Raw genomic sequence first — 25,032 nt, forward strand, 5'->3', positions numbered from 1 at the left:
AAGCGTGAAGCTTTTTGGTGTTAATTTCTTAAGGAAGTCTTTCCTGCTTTTAATCCTTGCTTCTCCTTCAGGGAGAGGAGGACAGCAAAGCAGCCGCCAGTAGTAAGCCTCACTAGCACTGTTCCCTCTCCTTTCCCATCTCCCAGCTAGATGAAGTGCCAGGGTCACTTGTTCCACCTGAGGCTTCTGTTGACACTCCCACAAACTTCACACCCTGCCCACTGTGTGCAGGCTTTCAAGATCTTTTCTTGCTTCTATTAAATCAATTATTTTCTCTTACTTACCAAATTGGCTTCAAATACCCATGCACACACTGTCATAGGTTAAAAAACAAATAGCAACAACAACAAAAACAAACTAACATTAAAACATACTTGGGGATTCTTGGTCAAAACATTTCCCTGTTCGGTATTTCCCTGATTGTTTTCCTTGAAGACTGCAGTCTTCTGAGGCAACAACCTAAGAAGAACCAGCTTTTATTTCCATTTATTGAGATCAGCAATGGCCACAGGCAGGAAACTAGTAAAACCTAAATCAAGCATGGCTTATTCAGATCTATTTCCATTAAACGTTAATAAATTATGCACAAGATTTTTTACACATTAAGTGATATGAGGGCATGAGTGAAGTGAAGCCTTACACTTAAGCTACACCACTAAATAAAAGAGCCAATAAACAGCAAAGACAAAGTCTATCCATGTTAAGCAATTTCAAGTGCAACTCTTCTTAAACATTCTTCCCAGTAACTGTTTTACTTTGCAGTATAAATATATATCTGCACATAAACATTTTTGTCATTCTGCAACACAAACGTATTCACACTGATTATTTAAGAATAGAGGTTGATCACAAAAAAAAAAAAAAACCACAAAATCAATCGTGAACACTTGCAGATAAACAGCAATATTGTGGGATCCCAGCTGAAGTCCAGATTTAATTAGAAGAGTGACTTTTGCGCTTTCAGTTGTGGAGTCTACACACTGATTGTTTTGGTTGCTCTCAACATAATCCACTCTTTTGTCCCATACTATTAGCTGTGCAAAACCCATGTCATTTAAGACAATACTTCTGCAAAAAGAATTTGGAACAGTTGCTCAAATTGGGATATATCAAGTGATTGATTTTCAGAGGTGCCACATGATCAAATCTTCTAATTTTACAGGTGATCCAAATCTACGCATACATGTACATATATTTTAAATCAACAGATTATGAACACCTGTCACAAGTTCATCACTACTTTTAAGTACTTGCAGTATGCAGACAGTGTTCTAAGCTCAGCAAATGTAAGCTAAATCTAAATGATTTTAAAGAGTCAACTTTGAATGAATTCTGGGAAAATAAATCTCAAAGAGAATTTTCTTGAATTAAATTAAAAGTTTGTCTACCTAGAGGCTTTCAAGGACCACTTTTATTCACTGAATAGTCTTTCATGCTGACAATATTCAAATATAAATCTGGCTATAATCTTCATAAAATTTGATTGCTACCTTCATGTTTGTGATGTGAACATTCATACAGGTTTGGCTTGGTAATTTTAAGTACATGTAGTTATGAGGATTACTCGGTTGCAAACTAAGTTGAAGTACATAATAACTTATTTTTTTTTTTGTTGCAACCAAATTCAAGAACTCAAACCAGAGAAGCCTGAACACTCTTCTGCTTTGTACAGGGATATATGTCAACAGCAGTAGTGGGAAGTTCTTCAGCATTACCCATGAATACCAATGAAAACTAGTAAGATAGCTGATAGGAATGAAACCCTTATTAAAAATATAATATAAATAGCAGCAGTTATCTGCCTGCTATTTTTGTTCTGCATAGGATGTTCTAAAGGCAGTAAATGTGTTTAAGAAAGAAATCACACAGATAAAAGCCACAGAGATCATTGCTTTACTCCTACACGTTCACACTATAATAACAAAGGGCTGGAGGCATAAGAGGAGGAAGAGAAATAACAAGATTTGTAATGTGCACAGTTCATTTTTCCACAAGTCCTTCCCTTGCCACCTTATTTGAAGAAGAATGAGGAGGAAAAGAAAAGCTGAAAACAAAAATAATGTCTCTGATACATTAGCTATGCTACCACAGCATCAATAAATATCACATGCTAATGACAACATTAAATACAATTGGTACTTTTGGTAGTGGGAAAGCTTGCAGAGCTATTTAGACGATGTAAGATGCTCCTGGGGAAAGTTCACCTTCCGTTGCAAGGGACCTCCCACAGTGGGGAAGGCAGATCTGCAGCTCAGCACTGCTGGGTCTCATTTACACAAGTGAAATTATGATTGCAGTTCCTGGCAAAGAAGGTCCAGGTGGGAGCTGAACACTCTGCTATGGCAGGAGCCTTGTGTGTATGCACACTATTAAATATTCAGCAAAGAGAGCTTCATTACTGCTTCTTTCTTGACTGGCTGTCAGTCACAAATGTTTTTGCTTATCTGAAGGCGACTCAAGGGTTCTGCTCAGACCAGGCTTTAGTTGCACTTTGCCTTTGGGTTTGCCCGACCTGTGTGAGAAGTTTATGAAACTGATCTCCTCCTGAAAGTGCAATTTTGGAAATTGCCAGTGAACCCTATTTCTTTTCAGTTTGACAGACATCTCTGCTTTGACAAAAGGTTTTGGGAACCACAGACAATTATGCATAAGACTTTCGGAATAAACACAGTCCAATGGGAAGGAGAGAAAAAAGGGAGGAGGAAAACCAGAACTGACTGTATGATATGGAATTACTCCCTAGTTTTCTGCTATTGCTTAATAACCCACTCTTGAAAAGAATTCCTTCAGGCAGAAAGAATAAAAAAGATAACTTTTTCTATTAGAAACAACTTACGCTACAGTTATTTTTTTTAATTGACCTCAATACTGAATGATAGTTTAAAACTCTTTAAAATTATAGCAGTTAAAGAACAGAGCAAGATAAAATAACTCCTGAAGAAGTTATTACATCACTGGGACTTTTTTTTTTTCCATTTAACTAGTACAATTCTGAAAGCCTGCAGGCCTCACCTTGCGTGCACAAATAGTGGTGTAAATCTGGTATGATGTCAGCTGAAAGACAGAAAAATGCAGATTTACTTCAGCACCAAACCCTCATACTAACTGAGTGTTCAGAGACCTGAACTGGGTCTTCTGGGTCTTCATGCAGCTTTCTACAACATTTTAACTAGGAATATCTGTAGCTGATTCAGACACGTTAAAGAGTTATAACCAACAGTACACTAAAAGAACAAAAATTAAATTTAGTACACGGAAGAATGTCAACAATGATGTGGGAAAAAAAAAAAGATGCATGCTAAGAACAGCTATTACAAATAAATGTGGTCAGGAATATAGCAGCTAAATAATAATATGCTAAATGATGATAAAATAACACCTTCAGGAAAAACAAGCATGCATTCTTAGACACTGAATCACAGCACAGAGCACTGCATTTTTTTTCCAATGTGACCCCCGTAATACTCAGCCTACAGTCTCCAGGAATGCCCACATGCTTTGTGGTCTGCTCCCAGGAGCAAGGCTGGGTGTGAACTGCCTGAGTGACTCCGACTGCAATAGCACAGCCTGTTATTGCATGACTGCACAGTTTTTCTGCAAACAGACAATAAAGCAGTGCTCCCGGAATAGTTAGGATGCCTTGCCCTTAAACAAACTGCAGATTCTCACCGACCAAAAGGGTTACAAACCATTTCGTATTATTGTTGCCGTAAGAAGGCATTGCTGCAAACGTTTGACACCATCACATTTGTCCTAATTGATTTGCTTGTGAAGCATTAAAACTTACCCAGTAAAAAAGCAAGCAAGATGATTGAAGGAAGAAGTGGCAGAAGCCTTTTAAACAAATCTCCTAAGTGTTAACATCTTTGGCTTTGGACAGCATTTTTAGAAAGCAACCCAAACCCTCCTCTCCTCTAATCAGGTTATGCTGCAGTCATGCTTTATTCAGAAGTTAAGCATGACAGCATGACTCCTTAGATAGTTCCTATTTCAAAAGGCAAGTTTTCTTACCATATATAAGGTTTCCAGTAAAACTCAGACTGACAAATATGCCTGAGATAAAATGAAACAAATATTTCACAGTAGAACTTTTCATATGTATTTGTCATTGTAGATGCCATGAAAGGACATGAGCTTAGTGGCCTCTAGGAAAAAAATAATGAAAAAACAGATTTACAGTTACAGGACAGCCACTGGCTTGCATTTTCAAAGAAAGCTCAGAGATTTAAATACATAATTCTCTTAGACTTCTTTTACAATTTCATCCATTGGTTCAAGCATAGAACTGGCAGTCTTACTTCCTTCTCAAGTTTATCATTCACTGCATGATACTGAACCAGCAACTTAACATCTTGATGCTTGAATTTCAAATGCTAAATCGCTTGAGGATATGTGTAGTGTGATCTTTGTCTATCTGCGTGCAACAGATTTCTGGTCTCCTGAAAACATTTACAATTTTAGCATAAATTTAACATGATGTAGCCACCATTTGTTTCCAGGTTGACAGGATCTATTGATTCTGGTAAATGAGGAATGCTCTGTTTTCCTTTCACTGGTTAGACCCAAGTATTCTGCATTTCATAGGTTTCTACAGTAGATACAACGTGTGTGCAAGTGCCTGGAATACTTTGATCAAAAACAAAGCATGATATCATTGCAGCACTTTGTAAAATTGAATTATAAATACTGCAATTTAGTACTATGTAAATTGATGCAGTCAAATATACAAAGTCCAGCTGGCCGAGCCGGTTTACATGTCCAGAGAGAAACCTGCTTAATCTTACAGAGCAAATAAATATTTGTAAAAAGAAAAAAAAAAAAAAAACACAGACTGTGCAGTGCTGTGCTTTTTGGCACGCTGTCAGAAGAGAGGGGCTTGTGCTCACGCAGATGTGGCTATTTTATGTTGCAGGGAGTGGTAACCCTGAGCAAGAGGTACCACACAGGATGCCAGGTGCCTGAGGAGTTAATCGAATTCTGTCACAGCATCCCCAGCCAAGCAGCAGCCTTCGCTGCCTATAGTGGATAAAGAGAACATTGCTGAGACTGGAGGCTCTACTTACCAAGTCTAATTACATTCCTATTCTAAACCATTCCTAATGCATTTCAAAACCCAGAAATATTCTGGCCTCTTCAGCCTTTCAGAAACTGTCATAAAAGTAATTGATAGAAGAGAAGAAATGTTTGGGCCTACATATTTATGTTTCATCATGTCTCATATCATGAAAGTAGAATTTTATTTCACTGGGAAAACAAAATGCAGCCCTGTGTCTGGAGGTGGACAAGCTCCTTTCAAACAATATCTGCAGAAGAAAAGGTTGATATAAGATGCCTTTTCATGCTTGGCCTCTCTCCAGATCTCTGTGAGTAAAAAGTAAATAGATAAAGTGGCAAGGAGGGCTAAGAGAAGACTAATACATAGCCATAAAATGTAGATTCTACCAAAATTAGAACTAATTTAATGGTGGCTCCAAGCATTATGTATTTTTCCTTACCCCTACTAGTGGCAGGGACTAAAAATCATGAGACAGAATCCACAGATAAAAAAATACTATCTTCATTTTCAAGACTTCTTAAATAAGGCCAAACTGGTATTAGATTTTTGGGGGGGAAGAAAGGCAAATATTTAGAACAGAAATCAATGCATTGCTGTCTACAGGCTGAATTCTGTGTTCTCAGAGCTCCATACAAGAATGGAGAGGGAGAGATGCAAAAATGATTTTAAATCATTTAAATTTAACGGCCTTTGCCCTTTCTTAGAATTCAGCGAGGTTTCCAACTGCTCCACCTTGAACACAGCCACTCAGTGCCCACAAGAAGAGAGCAGCTTGGGACCAAGCATTATGTAGCCCCGCTCCTTCCTCTTGGCCACGCTAAAACACACAGATCGATCAGATCATCCTACCCACCACTGGCACGGTACGAACATGATTATGTCTACCTGCAACATCTAGCTGCCTTACACTTTCCAATAGACTTCAGGTCTGGCAAAGCAAATCCCTCGATGCTGTATTATGTCGGCTGAACCCCCTCATTCAAAAGGGCAGGCCATTAGTTGTTTCACTTGATGGAACACGCTTTTCAGTGAATATACTGGATCAAACTCATATCCAGGGACAGCTCATTTGAACTCGATTCATGTTCGTCTCTTCCCTCACCCAAGAAACACACCGATGCTAGCGCAGAAATGATAGTTCTTTGATTTTGACATGAACTTCTGCTAAAACTCTCACATAGAGTTGGCTCATAGCTTGGAAGCCTTTGAACATATTGTTTGAGACGCCAGCTTAGAAAAGCAAACGAAGAAGCAATCACACATTCAGACAGGATCAACAACAGCACCACCAAAGGCAGCACGCTAGTGTTTCCCTGGGCAAAATTCTCATGTTGTCTTTCAGGATTCGCTACCCTTTCGTCTCTCCTTCAGCTTTCAGTTTCACTGCTTAGAGAGAGAAATGTAAGGTTCCAATAGCTCTGGGTCACTACACTGAAGACTAAGCAAAGCCATGGCTGTAGAAGCAAAGCCTTGTTATGAGCTGTTAAATATTACATACAGAGAGCTGTACTGTTCCACAGAAACCATCTACAAATAGGCAGATAATGTATTTTAGCTGTTAACTGCTATGAAACCATAGTCATTTCATTGCTGTCCTGTCCTTTAGCTCTTCTCATCTTCTTGCTTGATTTACCTCTAGCCCTAGATTTGAAATACAGTCTCTTTGTGGCAGGAGTAAAGCTCGGTGTTTCACAAAGTAGTTCTTAAAATATGGTCAGATAAACAATTCTGTGAAACCTGTTCTGAGAAAATAGAGTTCCCTACGTTTGTATTTTCTGGCCGACTCCAAGCTTTCACTGAGGTTATTGAAGCTTTTTTTTTTTTCTTCTTTTTTTTCTTTAGGGCTTCTCCCAAGCCTCATTCCTTTGCAGATTCTCCTCTCTTACTCCAGAGCTTTCTCCCCACTCCTAGGTGCCTGCTTTCAGAACAGCCATAGGACTTGACTATCTTTCAGGATTCTACACCTCGACATAAAAAGTCCAAGGGTTTAGAGCCATAAGGACCAACAAAGATGATAGTATTGTCAATGAGGAAAAGAATTAAAAAAAAAAAAAAAAAAAGAAAGAAAAAAAAAGGCAAGAAACTGCTTCAGAATTACCTAAGATCTCCTCGTTTTTCTTCACTGTCCACAGAGAAATGCTTGCAAGTGCAGTATTTTACAAGAAAGAGAAAGCACCACACACTGATAATGCATGTGTGTAATTTTTCCAGGCCTTTCCAAGACTTCCCCATCCCAAGGAGCTTGGTAGCCATCTCCTTTCAAAACCAAAACGGAAAGCTAGGAATAAGGCAGAGGTCTGCATCTGAAGGGTCCCAACCAGATGCAATGAACTCTGCTACTGGCACAGTCAAGATGATAAGATGAAAAACACACAGCTGTAGTCACTTCCTTTAAGACATCGCTGCATTCAGATCAGAGTGAGGCGCGGTGGGATCCACCGTGTAGATGATGGTCTCCTGGCTGTATGACTGTTACAGCTGAGAGATTTCAGACTCCATTTCCTATCCAGCAAGGATCAGCCCAGCTTCTGCTAGGACAGTCCCCACCCAGATTCACTTCCCAATGAACTTGTGCCATAAAGCAGAAGAAAATTCAAGATTCGTTAGTCTAGAAAGACAAAGGAAGAGAAAGCATCTCTTCAGTTTAACAGTTAGGGCACTCAACTGGGAGGGAGGAGTCCTGCTTCTGATCTTTATGCTGTTTCTATATTTTATTAGTTATCCATTTCAGGCACAGCAGAAACAAAAGTCCAAGTTCTCCCCCCTCCCAGGCATATGCTTTAAATCACATTTTGGGTTGGAAAACCTTCACATTTCAACATTTTTTTTGGATGAACAGCTACAACAGTAACTAAATTTGTGGGTGCATTACCTTGCAGAAGTAAAAACCTTAAAAAAATATTGAAATTGAGATCATTTGTATAATTAGCTGCTAAGACTGGAGGGAGGGAACACAAAGGATAACATTCAGAATTAAAGCCCTTATTTTACCATTGTTCATTTGGCAGTTTTGCAATTCTAATTCTTTACTGCTTTTGCAAACGTGACAGTGATATCTTTAAATCCTATTTTACTGATTTACATACAGCACTCAATGCAAGACGCCTTCCTATAGCACCTTTCGTCTGAAAACTCAGTATACTCTGCAAATAGCAATTAATCTGCATAGCACTGAACTACCTCCTCTAATGTGTTAACTCATTTTACAGTTGGTGAAACCAAGGCAGAGGAATGTTGAGTCATGTACTCAAGGTCACGTAACAAATCCATCCTGTAACTCCAAAACATCTCTTTGCGTGTTTGAAATCCACAAAATATTTATAGGAGATGGTTAAGAGGAAAAAAAAAAAAAAAAAGAGAGAGAGAGAGAAAAAAAAAAAAGAACTTCCTGAGATTCACAGCTGATTTTTAAAGTAGTTGGTGTCAGGATAGTATAAATGTTTTTCTTGATAAAATATTTGTTACAAAACAATGCTCAATGTCACACTTCTGAATTTTCCCTGCTTTGAAAATTAGAAATTATAAGAATGTGTCTATACTATACTAGCATCAGGTTACTTACAACGGTATCGAAAAACCTATAATCTAGTCATTGTGCAAAAATGAGGACTCCTTCAAGTCTTGCCAAAGTCCTTTTGAACAATTAACGATTTGGTGTTAGCAGTGCTCCTTTTGTGCCACCTATTTGCCAAAACAGTATTTTCTACACTGGTATTTCCCCCCAACACACCTAATTTTAATACATGTGCCTACCTGTAGGTGTGAAAAGCATGCTGAAAGAAGCCGATTTTAAAGAAGTTAAAACATGAGATAGAAGGGTTGGCTTTCACTACTAGCATTTAACTCCCAGACATACAAAAGAAATTTTCAGGCACAAGCCTGGAAAGCATTATTTGACCAGGACAGACATAAACAGCAGCTCCACCATACTATCACTGCCATAAATGCATGCTCTCAGCCATATGTCCTGTGTTTGCCAGCTTTCTACTTTATTTTCCTGGCAAGGATTTACAGACCAAAGCCTGGTTTGTTCCCCTCAATCTCTCTTTTTCTAGACGAGAGCCCTATAAAGCACCTATGGGCTAAATTAGTTAGAATAACTTTAATACAAGCACATTCACAGAATTAAACATTTCACTTTCTGTACGGCCTTCCATAAGAAACAGAGTTGAAAATCTTACACAGAAAGTGGCATAAACAAGAGCAAAAGTAAACTCACAGCTGACTGGCAGGCACAGTCCTTGTGAGGCTGTTCTCTTCCTTGCTTGGTTTTTACAGAAACTAAGGAAGTAGCTTGAGCTTGTTGGGGACTTTTGCACTTAACCTTGCAATAGATAAAAATGGTACAAAAAACGGGCAATGCAACTATCTGCAGTGTTTTAGATCATTATCTAACTGCATCATAATTGTTATTTCTCTAAACAGAAAATGTTATTTACCTTGCAATTTATCATCAAAGACCTTGGTTTTGCCAGACAAATTGCTGCAGCTTAACTAAGATCAAATTAAAAGTACAAATGTAAAATTTTACTCTCCACTTACATTATATTAGATTAATTTTTAATTTTTCTATGCAAATTAAACCAATTTAAACATGAAACAGGCAGACGAATGTATCTATATTAAGAGTTGGACATAATTAACTGGGCTGAATTTAAATTACATAAGCTAGTGTGACTTTTCATATATTGACAAGGATATAGAAGCTTGCACCTCTAACCTGCTAACTTGCAGTGTCTTTGATGTAAAAATTTACACAAATAAATATTTGTGTATACTCATAATGTATTTTTTGCAACTATTTTTTTGGTAGCAGAAACATTCATGAGAAATTAGCAATACAGATTGCATTTCCTTCCTAGTTTTATTCAGTTTGTATATAAAACTTTTGTGTGTGTGTGTGTGGCATTCAATGACTTTTAACAAATGAAACCAAACAATCTACAGTCAGAATTAGCAAAGGTTCTTTGCAATTTCCCATCCTGTACTGAAATTAGACTGGGCCATTATCTATCTTCTGTGATTTGTTTAAAACTGAAGACACCTGTATCCTATAGAAAAGCATTCACTCACCAATTTAAAAAGAGACAGATGGAGATGGGTAAAGCATGTAAAACCTAACTATACAGCACAGAGAAGCAATTTCAGTTCATCTAAGAGGAAACACCTCTTTAACGACAAAATTAAAGATTTAAGATCAAAGCCCAGTCATACAGTCATTACACAAAAAATGTCATCAGATGATAAACTGCAACTGCTGTTGGTAATATTCCTTCCCCTTGAGGTGCCAAAACAAGGGGGATGCAGAACTGAAGCCTGATCTTGAAGATTAATGTGGTGCTCATGGAAATTTCACTACCTTGCATAAGGATCCAGTCCAGAACTAGAGAGAAGGAGACAATTTAAAGTGCCACAAAAGCCTCCTAGCAATACTGGAAAGAGAGAAAAAGAGGGACAATAAACAAAACGGTGCAGGGAATTAAAATCCTACTTGTCCTGAAGGCAAGTGGTACTGAGCTATACAGAGAGATGTACAAAACTTCAGCAGAGAAGCCTTATCTTTTGTAGCTTCACGGAAAATAGATGGATCTAGCTGGGATGCAGCAAAAGTCAAATCCCAACTGACACTGTCACATACTAAAGGCACACCACAGATGACTGATGTACCACTGTGTTAGTTAATTTATATACTTGGCCCTATCTGAAATCCACATCTGGATTTTTGAAGGGGGTAAATAAACCCTCTTTACATACAAGTAAGCTCCTAAAAAATGAAATTCAGTTAAGCTTCTCCTAAGCCCCTGATGCTCAGTCTCAAAATGTAAATGAATTCCTGGGCTGCTGCAGAATGCCTTCAGCTTCATGAGTAAGGTTCATATTTTTAAGCAAGGCCAAATAAATGCCATCCATGACAACAATCAAAGTTGAGCAAAAGCATACACTTGTCCAGAAAATCGCAGAGGGCAAAATCCTAATTTGAGAACTGCAATGCTATATTTGTTGGCTGGGCTGTTGCTGTATATCGTAGCAGCACTGGCCCTGGAAAATGATGTCAGGACCGGGAATTTAAGATTTTCATTGTCTGTAAAATCATAGTGTAAATACCTAACCTTCAGCAGCCCAAAGTATTTGCAGCCCCATAAAGCAGAAGTGAACTTCCAACCGCTCAGAAGTGTTCCCATTCTTTATTTTGCCCTGAGGCATTACTCAGCATAAGGTGGGCCTCCTCACACAGCTGGACCTTACAACTGGCTCGGTTAAATATCCAACCACCCCTTGCACTTAAAAGATGTCTTCTGATGCAACAGGGCATCCCAAGATGTCTCTGCATTTCAGAGAAAGCCTATACAATTCTGAACTGTTCCTAAACTTCCTATGCTATGTAAGAGAAGCAGTAGTATGATCAGCAGAATGGCAGAACTGCCTTTATCCCTTGGTTATCCAAAACGAATTATAGAAGACCTTCTAAAAGTACCTTTCATGCTAAAGCAGTGCAAATGAAGTAAGATCCACAGGACATGTCCCCATAGTAATAAATATCAGCGTAACCCGAGTGATTTGGCCAGGGACAGTCTTTTGCTAAAGGACAGCATGTTTTTGCCTGCATATACATCCATATAATGCCTAGCATAATGCCATCCACAGACATACTACAGAGAGAAAATCAGGCTGAGGGGGTGGTATGGATTTCTTCTGCTGACATACCTGTAATCGTATTGGCTCCACAGATGATTTGTGCATGACCTATTACAAACTGCACAACAGTTTCTTGTGTCCAACTAACTTTTTGTTCCTTCCCCCTTTTTAATCCGAACAGCAGACAAAGTCAATGATGACTTCTATACCAAACGCCGCCACCTTGCAGAGCTGGCTGCAAAGGGGAGCCTGCCGCTCCACCCAGTGCGCATAGAAGATGACAGAGCATACACAATTGACAGTGGCCTAACCAAACAGAATGGGCAGAAGTCCAAAATGGCAAAGATCCACACGCACCCATTAGGCTACAATTCCCACTACAAGACCTGGGATCCCAACGACCAGTCTCTTAGACGGCAAGCGTACGCGAACAAGGGAAAGCACGGCATGGGCGACCCCACGTTAAGCGACCCACTGACAACCCGGAGCCAGCATTATTTGGGCCCACAGCCATACTTCATAACCAACAGCAAGACAGAAGTAACTGTTTGAGTTTTTCTTTCCTTTTTTTTTTTAATTTTAAAGAAATCCTTTAAAAAACACACACACATACACACACAACACAAACACTCAACTGAAAGGCAAAAAATAAATTTAAATATAAAAAAATGAAAAAACAAAAATATGGGAGTGGAAAGAAGGAAGGAAGGAAAGAAGGAAGGAAGGAACTTCCACCTGGACACGCTTGGTAGCCAGCTAACTGCAGACTGAAGAGTGGGTTAATACCATTCAGCAATACACACTGAAGGTTGAATTATAAACTCCATTTGTATTTCACAATGGAACACAAACCCTTGTGACTAAATTTTTTTACTTGAAACTAAAATCCATGATGAGAAGTAGCACAATCTAGAGAAACTTTATGTCTGCTTAAACATTTACTCGATGCTCCTGCCTTGAGACAGAGGAAGAAAGAGAGAACAATACACTGTAATATATTATTATTTCAGTGAGGAATTTTGTATAAAACCTATTAACAATCACTAGACCTGTGAAAAGCCAAGAGCAAGCATCTTGGTACAACCCCTAACATCTATTATTGTATACCATCCTATAGAAAGCGCAAAAAATATATATACAATAAGGGACAAAAACTCCTTTCACCTGGAATTCAAGAAGACTGTTATGATTAAGAGCACGTGGGACACTTCTGGCTGGTAGAGAGTTTTGAGGGATGATAAAAAAAAAACATCAGAAGATTTTATTTCAGTTTACTTTGTTTGATTTGAAATTTTTGGGAACCTCCAAAACAAGAAGAGAGAGATTATGTGACACAGAAAGCTGCTGGAGGAATAAGGGCATCAAAAATTTCCTCTCAGTCCTCCTGTTTTCAGGCAGATGGTGACAATTCTCACTTTGCAGACTGTCAGGACTTTTACTTCACCTAAATGTTTTGCCTATCTTCAACTGCTTCAGACTGAAAATAAGCGTGGGTGGTGCCTTTACTGTATTACTATTGTTCAATGACAGTCTTGTTTCTCAAAGTGGCCCCTCTGTTCCTTTACACTATTTCCTCATGTTTTGGTAAGGATGACAAGGGTTCTGTCCTGCTCAGCCTCCTCTGTTTGTCCTGAAGGGGAACTGGACTACATCTCCATGCGGTGGTTGCACAGTCAAGACTATTGAGTTAGCCCCTCAATTTTCCCAACTTAACCTTTTTCCCCTCTGGTCTCTCATTTTGTATTTGCTTTTAGCCATAGTAGTTCTTCTTTGTAGTTCAATTAAATGTTATATGGTATATTGTCTCTATTGTTTGGCTTTGTATGGTGGCATTCCCTCTTGGCAGACTATTTGATGGAAGAGTCTACTGGACTAGCCTCAGACGTCAAAGAAGTCTGGGTTTAAACTAAACAAACAACTGGACTCGTGGTTTTGGCTGCGGCTCTGATGAGCTGGATGCCTTGTTTGTATGAGTAAAACCACTCTTGAATTGGGCCCTGGTAGCAGCCTTGTGGTCTTGGGCCTGTAATGTCTCCGCACATCCACAGTGAGGTAAACACAATTGGGATGGGCAGGCAGTGCTGCACCAGCCCGAAGGCAGGCAACGCACTCAGTCTTGCACTTAAATTCCTGCCCTTCCCCCAGAACAAGTCGTTTGGCTGAATCCTAACTAGCTATCTTACTACAGCTGAATTCTCACCAGCTGTCAGTTCTTCTTGAGATTAGTTTTGGAAGAGTATGCAGGGAGGAGTGAGAGCTGTTATGTTGTAACAAGAATTGGAAGTGGCATTTCTTACTGTACTCAACTGACTGGCAGTGTTTCTTCTTAGTCTGAAGGATGCAAGGGCTAAGAATTTCAAATATGGTTAAGTGGAAAGACCATTTTTTTTAAGCTATCTCGAGATTGATTTGCATCCTGAGAGCACCGGCACCCCTCCATAAGTGTGCTGCTAAATTGTATGATCATATGTTTTAAGACTATCAGACGTGGACAAAGCCCACGGGACAAATACTTTGCACACAACCCAGACTCTCCATTATCTTACTTTTATTCCTTTAATTTTTATTGCCTTCACAACTGGCTGACTTAATTTGACCTTTTATGGAATGTTGCTGTTAATCCATATGCTTTAGATACACATTACAGCTGCACTCTAATTCACACAGGTTTCGTGTAACTTGAGCATATTTTATGTGGAAATATTTTAGTAACTGTATGTTCTGTAAGTAAAACTGTGTTAATACTTGTTAACTACAGAGTTTATGATACCAATAATACTTCCTACAATAAAAAATGTTTGTTTGTTTTTTAAGAATGTTTATTTGTAAACATATGTATTCACTATATTAATATGAATTTCTTACCTGGCAATAAAAACTGATTCTATGTGAATCCAACTTGCTGGCTCATTCCTAAGCTTTTATTATTGAGTCAAGCTTTGAGAATTAACTGAGCTTCTGGAACCTTTCACTGAAGCCAACAGTGTTCATCTCAGCACGTATGATGGCTCGATTCTGCTGGTAGTCTTGTGAACAGGCGGTTCTTTGAAAAGCAGACACGTCATATATATTACATATGTTCAATGTATGTTACGTACAACGTAACAATACATACCAGGTATGCATGCCTTGCAAAGTTCCACGTGACACAGCTTGTGTCACTTGATCAGTTAAATTATGGTTTTGAGGACAGAAAAATAAGGTAAGAATGCATAGGTCCAGATCCTGTTCCTCATGACTACACAGGAGTTTTGCAGTAAGCTTCAACTGCTTCCTGGGACTGGAGCTACCCAGCAAGCACAGATGAAACACTGGTATACATTGCTTCAGGTTTTTTATACTTTCACTACAGAAAAACCTGTACACAACATCTGTTCACCAAGCCAGCTGGAACAGAAATGTCCTTTATAGGTTCTCATTACTGCTAATGGCTCGTAAACCTGATCGTGAACAGAACCCTCTGAAGAGGGGAGTGTTTAGGTAGCTTCTTCTCTTTGCTTTGCTGCAGTGATATTGGGCAAATTTCTGAAGAAACAAGGAATCAGGATACCTAGCTAGCTTCAGAATCAGCTCGGTGCATGGTTTACTGCAAATCCTTTAAACAATTCATTTGTCATTTCTAAGAAGCCATAACACTCATCAAAGTGTCAAACAAATGCCAAAAATAAAAAAGCCCAGTTCCTGCCTTTACAACCTAACATCAAAATACCAGAAAAGACATAAAGCAGACGCTAGTCCTTACACAGGTCCCATGAGTTATCTCACATCCATCAACCTCTTTCCAGATCCCTAAATAACTCAGAATCAGGAAGGCACAAAATCACCACATACCTCAGCCCCATCCCATCTGCGAGTTGTGGGATGCATACCTTAACTTCTGCTACACTGACTGATTGCATTCACCTTTCAGTTTCCCTCCTCATGACCTCTGGAATTTTCAAACATGCTCCTTCTCAGATATAACTGTCTACTTCTTTGCTCTGTTTGTCACACTCACCCAGCTGCACTGAGTTTCTCCCCTACGCACCATTTTCTTTCAAGTGCCCTTCCCACTAAACCATTAGTAGTCTCACCCTGGACAAAACAAAAAGCATCTTCTCTGGATCTGCCCTCTGAAAGGTTGCTCCTAGCTCCGCTCCACTGACTTGTGTTACATCCTTTTCTTTTCTCCATGTTCATTTGTGGGCATTTATTTGATTTAATTTAATAATTAAATCTTATTTTCTCTACCATTTTCTCACCTATTTTCCAGGACATGTTCTTACTGTTGCAAATTTAAAGCTGATCCGATTCATGTTGTAAGTTTCCTTGGGCAGCCTGCACCTATTAATTGTTATACCGACCGTATAACAATTTTTGGTGGGAAAGCCATATGACTAAGTCTATCGTTTATATATGGCTTCAGATAACTTTTGTCAGTTATATTGGTATTAATACAATGCATATTAGTAGTAGTGCAGATGCCATGCTAGCTTGGGTATGAAAGCTACTTTCAGCCACAAAGGATGAGTGAAAGCCCTGTTCATGTAAAGTTACACAACAACTTGCTCTATGGATTGTTTCTAAAATACTATTATGCAGTCAGTAAGACATAGTTTCCAGAATACATTTAAATCCTAAGTAAAAATAAATAAATCCATTATTAGTTCAATAATGAAGTCCCAAAGGAGTAAAACTATTATTAACAGTGTTGGCTATATTAAATATCAGGAACTACTCAGAAAAATCCTGGTAAATAATCCTCTAGAAACAAGAGTGGTTTGGGAGAACAAAATCTGAGGTTTACTAATCATAGAAAAAATTATGGATTTACCAGTAGTTTTGCAGCAAATGCAGCACATAATGGCACTACTCTACAAGTCACCTGGAGGACCAGTCATGACACCGTTCTAGTTTACAAGGTGTGATTTACACTTGCCTTACATTCCCATTGGGTTCTGACCACTCCGTCCAGCTGCCACCCACATGGAAGTGCGATGCACAAGACAATCTCTCACGTCATACTCTGCAGTTCCCACTATGAGCAGCCCACAGAAGAGCATGCAAGTCTTACCTGATGGCTTAGGACTCAAACTCAAGCTCATTGCTAGTGTTTGCCCAATAAATAAGCAGTGCTTTCAGTTAGGAGCAGGCTTAATGTCAAGGTGTGGATAACTCAAATGAAGAAAGAGGCTGGGCAGTATCAGTTTACCACTGGACCTTGGATTATTACTCTCCAAGCGCAGCTCTTGCAGCACTCGCACGCTGCTCTAGCAAACTGCACAATCAGCCCAGCTGGCTCTCCTGCTATACATTGTCTAGGACCATGTTTCGGAGGGTAATGGCAGATGAGTGTGACTAATGAGGAAAGATAAACTTCAATGTTTTATGCTAAAACACTAAATCAATTCATTTGAAAAATGTGACATAATAGCACATTAATCTCAGCCTACAGATGGGAAAAAAAGAAAAGAGCCAGCAAATGCTATTACAGCTAAAACCCCAGGGGAAAACTTTCAATGTAAACACCAACATACAGCTCTAATTTGAAAAGCGGCTGTAAAAAACAATTCTTGGAATTCACACTTTGTGCTTTAGAAATTCCCAGACTTGAATTTGCTCAGTCTGCAAGTAAGCTGTGTCCTCCTCCCCACCAACCTGATCTGGAACGTTAGCATTAAACCAGGACTTTCCTCCCCATCCAGCTGCACTAATGAAAGTTGGGGCCAAATTAGGATTTTGTTTGTATTCTGCATATCTGCAAAAGCTGCAGGCAGACCAATGCAGCTGACTGGACATAGTAAATGCTTCTGCAGAATGTGCACCAAGAAGAATTTGACACACCTCACGCAGCTCTGCCGGCTCTACCAGGTTACCAACATATGAGATGGACATATTTATCACCAGTGCCAACAAATTACACTTCTTGGCATTGGAAGGACATCAATCCCTAGTTCTCAGGCTTCTTTCTACATCATTATCTGCCAAATAAAAAATGCCTGAACAGTCCAGGGCTCCCTGGATAGGTGTTCTCCATTCTAGGACCCCACTCTTCTGTCAAGATAAGAGTATTACTTCAAGAGCAACATTCCCCCTTCATTTTCACTTAATCTTCCACCCTCAGAGTTTAGGCTCCCTTTCTGGGAAGCAGAAGCAATGAATGCCTGCTTACTTGAAGCTGAGACAGCTCTAGAATCCTAATCTGTCACTGCTGCTCTCCTTCACATACATGAAAAGAGTGAGCCACTACCTGTACCCAGGTTCACGAGGCAATGTTACGGAGATCTGGACCTTCACTGGTGCATGAAGAGGGTCTTTGTGTCTATCCTTCTCTGCAAATAACTTGAGGACATTTTTGCATCCCAAAACTTAAAATTTTACATTTTTTTTTTCCCTTACTAAAGGTAGAGGATTTTTTTTTTGGTCTATTCAGGGCTTCAGCTTTCTGCTGTTACACACAGAGCTACACCTTGTCTGTTAAGTCAACACTACCTTGCTTTGCTTAGCAGCTTCTCCTGCATTTAAATTACAAGGCATCACTGCCTGTTAATAGGGGCTGATGTTTCGCTGGCAGAGTTCACCATCTGAACTTGTCCATCGAGTGTTGTGTGCATCCCTAGCAATAAATAAGGCTGGAAGCACAACAGGCTATCAGCAGTGATGATTTCCAGTCAAGAGAATATGTCAGGCAGTGCAGCTGCTCAGCCTGAGGTTCAGCTACTAACCAGCACTGAAAAATGGGAATAATCACCAGGCTTTTGAGCGGTCATTGGCAGGATTATTTTGTCAAGGAAACGAGTCTTACCAAGCAGCAGGTGTGTCAGTGAAGTCACTAATGCCACTCAAGCAGCAGCACATTCTTATCTTTACAGCATGCAGTTGTTGGCCTCATTTTCACTCTCCAGTATTTGGGCTCACACCAACATTTTGATCACAGCAGTTATTATTTGAGAGACCTTTGCCAATGTGAATGCATATAATTCCCCAAAGTAATTGGTCCCCAAGGGAAAGAGCATTTTACCTGTTACTTACTATTTCGTTAAGCAACAAAATCATAAAATACCGTAATTGTGCTCTTTTTCTCCACCACAGGTGAAGAGAAACTGGGTTTTGCTTTGTCCTTAACAGTTCCTTACAGGGGTGAGGAGAAAGCTGAAGGATGACTACTCTTCTGTCAAGAATCTCAAATTTTCAAGGCACTGTTATACTTCAGTAGGGATTTTTGGTAGGCGCTCTGCAGGGGATAGCACTGACTGCTGAGCGCAGAGACTTCCTGTTGACTCCCTCACACACTGTGAATGAAAACAATCGTGCAATTGAAAGACACAGACTGGACTGCTGTTGCATTAGTACTGCTGTTACCATATGCCACATGTATTTCACAGGAATGTACTATGCTTGTTGGTAGTGGTTACAAAATTAAATGCAACTCAGGAAAATAAGAAGGCTTCAAACACATCCACTATGCCCCCAAAATGAAACAGTTCCCTCCAAAGCTGTCCACTCAGCCCTCTCAGAGCTCTCACCAAGCTGGCCCACATGGCTGGGGTCACTGATGATGTGTCTTATAAAGTGATTTCAGTGGCTACTTCCCACTGCTCACGTCAGAAGAACAGTGCAGTATTTTCAAAACTGATGCTCTCTGGAGAACTCCTACAGTCTTCTTCAACATCCCACGACACTTTGCACCTCTCTTAGGCTCCCAACTTCCGTAACTACGTAGTAGTCTCAGAAAAAAATAAAATCCCTCTCCATGTACACCTGTATGTGCCTGCACACACACATATATTACAACCTTTTCCAAACCAGTTTTGTGAATTTTGGAGCCTGCCTCCCTAAAGCATTTGTGTTTGCAACCATCAAAGATTAACACTGCTTTGGCAAATCCACCTAACTGCCTGGCTACGTTTCAGGGGCCTTAAATCACTTTGAAGATAGGATCTATATACCTGATTTACTTCCATGCTTTTGAAAATGAAATACTAAAGGATGTGACATTCTAAAGAAGACATAGTCTAAACTTCAGGGATGAAAAGTGTCCGTCAATGCTGTAATGTATTTTACCATTACTGCTTGGGGAATGATAATACTAAGAGTGATAGCGAGCAACTTGACAGGATCCATTAAGGCAGACACAGCTTGTGTATGCTGTTATGTGCAAGGCTCTGTACAAGCCTGCCTATGCAGAGCAAACTGTTCTGGTTTCTACTAACAGTGATTTGTAAGGTTGTTTCTTTCTGTTCTAAGAGATGCGTCTAAAAGGTATAACGCTAAGAGTACTCATAACAGAGGCGCCCTGTTAAACAGAGCAGGAGGTACAACAGTTTACGGCATGGCTATAACAGCAAAGGCCCTGACCCTGCACTGCTGAATTAGTAGCAGGCTTGCCAGTGTGCAGATGTTAAATCCAAAACCCACAGAAACATAAATTCACTCACCTCTTCAACATGCAAAACTTTTTAAGCTCCATTATAAGTGACTTTTTTTTTAATCAGCCAACTAAATGGTATATGAAAGGGGATGCGACAGGTACATGACAGGAACGTGCACATCTCCTGGACTCAGTCACTGCTGAGACTGCATTTCAACAGAATAATAGCTGCAATATTGCCTGGTAGCAAAATGCAATTATCCTGCCAGGATCTCATCTGCCTGGTTGTCTTGTAACTTTGACACAGCACATAATGAGCAGGGGAGACTACATCCTCAGGATGCTGCTTGGCTCCAACGTGAGTGTCCAAAACCCCATGTGAATGACAGCCACTGTGGCCATTAGGAAAATAAGGTCTGCATAAAATAATCAAAGCGCAGGTACAAAACTTAACACTTTCTACAAATAGCATCGCAATATATATTGAAGCTTGAGGCTCAGTTCAAAATTAATTTCCATTTGCTACATGGCTCCTTAGAAACTCCCGCCTTAAAAGCTTCTTTGACTTTTAATTAATATTTGTCTGCTTACCTGTTACAATACTTTTCAAGCTTCTACACAAAATTAGAATGCCACACTAAATGCAAGTATCCCACATGCTGTTACTTTACTGCATACAATTTATTTTATTTTTACTAGTTGAGATTGCATTGTCCACAGACAACAGTGTTAGATTAAATATTCATCAGGAAACCCCTTTTACGACCCCTAGCTTTACTCATAAGCACAGTTCTGTTATTTTGGGGGTTGCACTTCCTTGACAGGTTGGTAACAGAAAAATTACTGTGTTAAAAATTCCTAAAATACACTACAAAATCTATTCTGTCATTTTAAAGATTTTTTTTTCATAATAGGAAAATTTGCAAGAAGATCATGTCTGTGTGGAGTGAGAGTGAAGAGGTGGAAGAGAGGAGATGCTACTCTTAAGTAAAGGGATATTGTCAAGTCTTTAGGAGCCCAAGTCCCATTCCCCATATCTGTATTACAGCCACAAGCATTGTATAACAATACTTTCTCATACTAAAGGACTACAGAGACTGAAGTGAAACGTTTAATCAGCTCCAGGGAAAGATGAAGCTGACTTTCTATTAACGGCTTTTCAGCAAGTTCTATTATATCTGTTCACTTTCAATGATGACCTTTTAGGATGGGTCACAGTTTCAGAAAAATACAAGAGACAAAACTGCACGGCTATTCTTTGTAAAACACTACAGTAATCGTTAACCTTGAATACTCTTTTCTATTATCTTATCTGAAAATGGGAGGAATGGTTGTTGCACCTCTTACACATACATACATATATATATGTGAAAAGAAGCAGCAAAAAAAGAGACACAGAGCAGATAGTAAGGTGCACTACACCTTCCACGTATGCTGTCAATGTTACATAACATTAGCCAAAGGGTGTATTACCAACATTAACTGCATCCAGCTTGCATTAATACAGAAAAAGAACATTTTAGGTTGGAAAAAAAAGCCCTTAAGATCATCAGGTCCAACCATCACCTAACACATGTCCACTGCTAAACCATGTCCCTTAGCACCAGGTCTCTTAAATACCTCTGGGGATGGGGGCTCCACCACCTCCCCACCACCTCCCAGGGCAGCCTTTCCAATGCCCAACCACTCTCTCAATAAAGAAATTCTTTACGGTATCCTACCTAAACCTCCCCTGGTGCAACTTGAGGTTGTTGCCCCACATCCTATCACCGGTCACCTGAGAAAAGACAATGACACCCACCTTGTCAGAACCTTAGGCAAAGGGCATTAACTTTATAAAGAGGTTATGTAATTTTTCCCTCTCTTCTCTGCATTGGCTTTGGTTTTGATTGGTTGTTTCCATTTGGATGGTAGGCTTTGTTAATATCAGAATGGCCACATTCCCATCAACAAACAGAAAAATACAGAAAAGATAGATTATCAAAATACTAGATAAAGAGAAAGGTTACAAAAATGAAGAGGTGACTACGACTGCAGCAAGAAAAGCTATACAGAATTGATAGTGCTGCCTGTTAATAACTACAGAGGTTTTACACCATCTGCTAATTTCCCCTTTGTCAGCTGCAAAAGGGAACCACATGAGATATACCATAATAAACAGAGATATTTTTTTCCCCTCTTGGAGATCATAAGTCTCCAGAACCTGTGGCATATATGTTCACTTACACTCAAGCTGTTAATACATACGAGTGAGAAGAGAACCAGTATTTTTATCAATGTGGAATAGCAGCTGAGACAGACAACACAACCTCCGCAGAGGGACACATCCATATGTTGCACAATAATGAATGCCAGAAAAATAATAGAGTGTAGGGGCTTCTCCTCAATAATTCTATTCAAAGGGATTTTAACTAGAGGTCAAAAAACATTGTCCATGAAGGTTCTTCAAAAACTGACATAGCATTAGAAAAAAACATTTGGAAAGTTCACACTCTACGTTAATCCCCAGACCTGCTTTTATTATCCAGTTGGGATGTACGCTACCTCCTGCCAAAGCTATATCCCAGGCCTTGCCATGCATATACTATATTTTTGATCTTTTCTGTTGCCTAGTAAAGGTTTTTGAATTTGCTGCCAATTCAACCCCTGAAGCACAGATGGGAATAAAAAGCATCTTATCTCAAGCATACTATTCCATATCATGTTTTCTACTATTTTCAAGCTGTACCATCTCTCAAGCTGTATGACATGCCTGTTTCCCTTGGGAGACTATTTTGCATACACACAGAATCCTAATACCCCCTGTGCATACTCCTGCATATAAAGCTTGAAGATGTGGTAGAGTAAGGAGCCCTCTGCTCTCATCTGTTTTCATCTCCTGCTCTCAGCAAGAGAAGGAGATATGCCAGAAAGCTGTTTTATAGGTTTCCCATCCAAAACTTCAGACTGATGGAGGTGCTAGCAGGAAAAGCACTTTTGGCTCTCTGTTGGTGAGCAGAGAAAATATCTCCTGGAGCATCCCAATCAGAGGTGCAGATTTCTGTCCTGCGTTCAACCAATGACATCTCAAAAGTCAGCTGTTTGTTCCTAATGGCAACATGTCCAACCAAGAAGATGGCAAGTAGCAGTAGATACCATGCAGTTTACCAAGACTTCTGATTCTGTCTTATCTCACATTTTCATAAGAAATTTGGGAAATGGGGGTTAAATTAGCCTGCTGGAAAGTATGGCCATAATGGAACAACATTGTTACCAGCAATCCTCTAAAATGAACCAGAAAGAGGAATCAAGAAGCTTTCTTCTAAAGTTTACTTCTAACTATCAAACTATATTTGTATTTCATTGTCTAACTCAGTAAGGAAAAGTATTACTCCCACCAAATTAAAATGGAAAGGCAAAATAAGAATCAAAAAGTGTTTACCAATTAAGAGCAGTGGAGTAAAATGAACAGGATGCAGCACCAAGGATTACTGCATACCACTATATATGCATACTTACCACATATTCTAAGCAGGAATTAAGAGCACAGACATACAAGTTTGGGAAGAACAACTCAGGCAGCAGATCTGCAAAACAGGGGTCTGGGAATTACAGCATGATACAAACTGAATATGAGTCAAGAAAATCAGACAGGACAAATAGAAAAATCACATCGAGTAATCTTCCCACTCTGCTCAGCTGTAAGAAAGCCTCAGCTGAATACTGTGCCAAGCTTTAGCCATCAAGCTTCCAGAAATATACAGGTCAGCTGGAAAGTACCAGAAAGGGAAAAACCAGTAATATTACTGTAATCGGTTATCACTTAAATAGTCAGTATGAATAAGCAGAGGTGCAGAAAACATAGGAAAACCATGAAAAAGTATTTTTTATACTACAGAAAAGACAACTGAAGAGAGTTATTATGTACAGACCATATAATTTATAACAAAGAGCCACTGAAAAGAGGGTAAAACTCTTCATGTATAGTGGAGTCAAAACAAGATTCTCCAAGTACAGTATATATGATGAACCTTAAATCTTCAGAAAATCTTCCTAGAGATAAGATTCAGTGGTGGACAGACTACTTCAAGTTGTGTAAGCTCCACCACTGGACATTTCAACCCACTAACAAATTTCAGTCAAGCTCTTGTGTTGCATAAATGGGGTGGAGAGCCTCAAGGTTTATGTCAGATTTATGAAACAGCAAAATGCCATAGATAAGCATTAACGTATATGAACTTGAACTTTTCATGGTATGACTTCATCTGACAGGAGTGTGTCAAATGCAAAGAGCAGTGCAGCCATAACTTACTGTGAAACCATTTGAGTCTTTAGCTTCTTTGCTTATAGCACCAGTAATGCAAGTAACAGGTGGCATACACAGACGTCAATGTTGACGTTGGTCCATTGCTATTTAACAAATGCAAAGGGTTTTATTTTTTTTTTTTAAAGACATCATATAGTCATTAACTAACAATAAATCACACCATTTAGATGGCATCATGAAGTTCCTTGCATGTATCCTTTAGAAACACAGTCCCCTTCTCCAAAGATCTTACATTGGAAACAGAATTACCTAACAGGAAGGAACTAACGCTGAATGAGATTTAAGGACTTACTTCATTTTATACTACAGCAATGTCAGCAATTGCACCCTGGACACTAGTGGTGTTCAGCTAGGCCTCTCCTCCCCTGGCATTGCAATGTTTTAAAAGGCTGACCTCCTCCTGCCTGACACTCCTTACAGAATTGGGTTTTGACCATTTCTCTCATTGGACTTCAGCAGTATCCTAGCAGAAGGCAGGGGCCCTAACAGCAATACAGTAGTTCTGCTGCTTGGACCACACCACTTGTGAGAACAGTGCACGTGTGAAGCCAGGGGTGTCAAAACATGAGCAAGAAAACTGCTCTCAGAAGTACAGAGAGGGAGCTAATTGCTATATTGTTTACAGCTCATTTCACAGGGTACATAAATAATGCTAGGAAAGGAAAAAAAAAAATCAAACATTTT

At 39.4% G+C, this 25,032-nt stretch overlaps 2 protein-coding genes across 14 annotated transcripts in view; one reads left to right on the forward strand and one right to left on the reverse strand.

Moving 5' to 3' along the window:
- Positions 1–14,588, forward strand: part of SHISA9 (shisa family member 9) — a 180,292-nt gene extending 165,704 nt beyond the window's left edge. The window contains exon 4 of one of the 2 annotated variants that reach the window (XM_084537036.1): positions 11,874–14,588. In XM_084537036.1, coding sequence (XP_084393162.1) covers positions 11,874–12,244 — 371 coding nt within the window. In that variant the 3' untranslated portion in view covers positions 12,245–14,588. The remainder of the gene's footprint in view (positions 1–11,873) is intronic. The other variant, XM_084537037.1, reaches the window with a different exon arrangement.
- The window catches only part of LOC311445203 (uncharacterized protein), a 259,968-nt gene that overhangs the window by 185,824 nt on the left and 49,112 nt on the right, over positions 1–25,032 (reverse strand). Inside the window, exon 4 of one of the 12 annotated variants that reach the window (XM_084537043.1) lies at positions 23,541–23,608. The exons of 8 other annotated variants lie outside the window; for them this stretch is intronic. In XM_084537043.1, the coding sequence (XP_084393169.1) occupies positions 23,541–23,545 (5 nt within the window). In that variant the 5' untranslated portion in view covers positions 23,546–23,608. Of the gene's footprint in view, positions 1–10,386; positions 10,489–20,329; positions 20,459–23,540; positions 23,609–25,032 lie in introns of those variants that run through there. 3 more of the 12 variants (XR_014698281.1, XR_014698282.1, XR_014698283.1) reach the window with 3 other exon arrangements.

The sequence above is a fragment of the Aythya ferina genome (assembly GCF_964211825.1).
Source record: "Aythya ferina genome assembly, chromosome: 15".
In the NCBI taxonomy this organism is placed as follows: domain Eukaryota; kingdom Metazoa; phylum Chordata; class Aves; order Anseriformes; family Anatidae; genus Aythya; species Aythya ferina.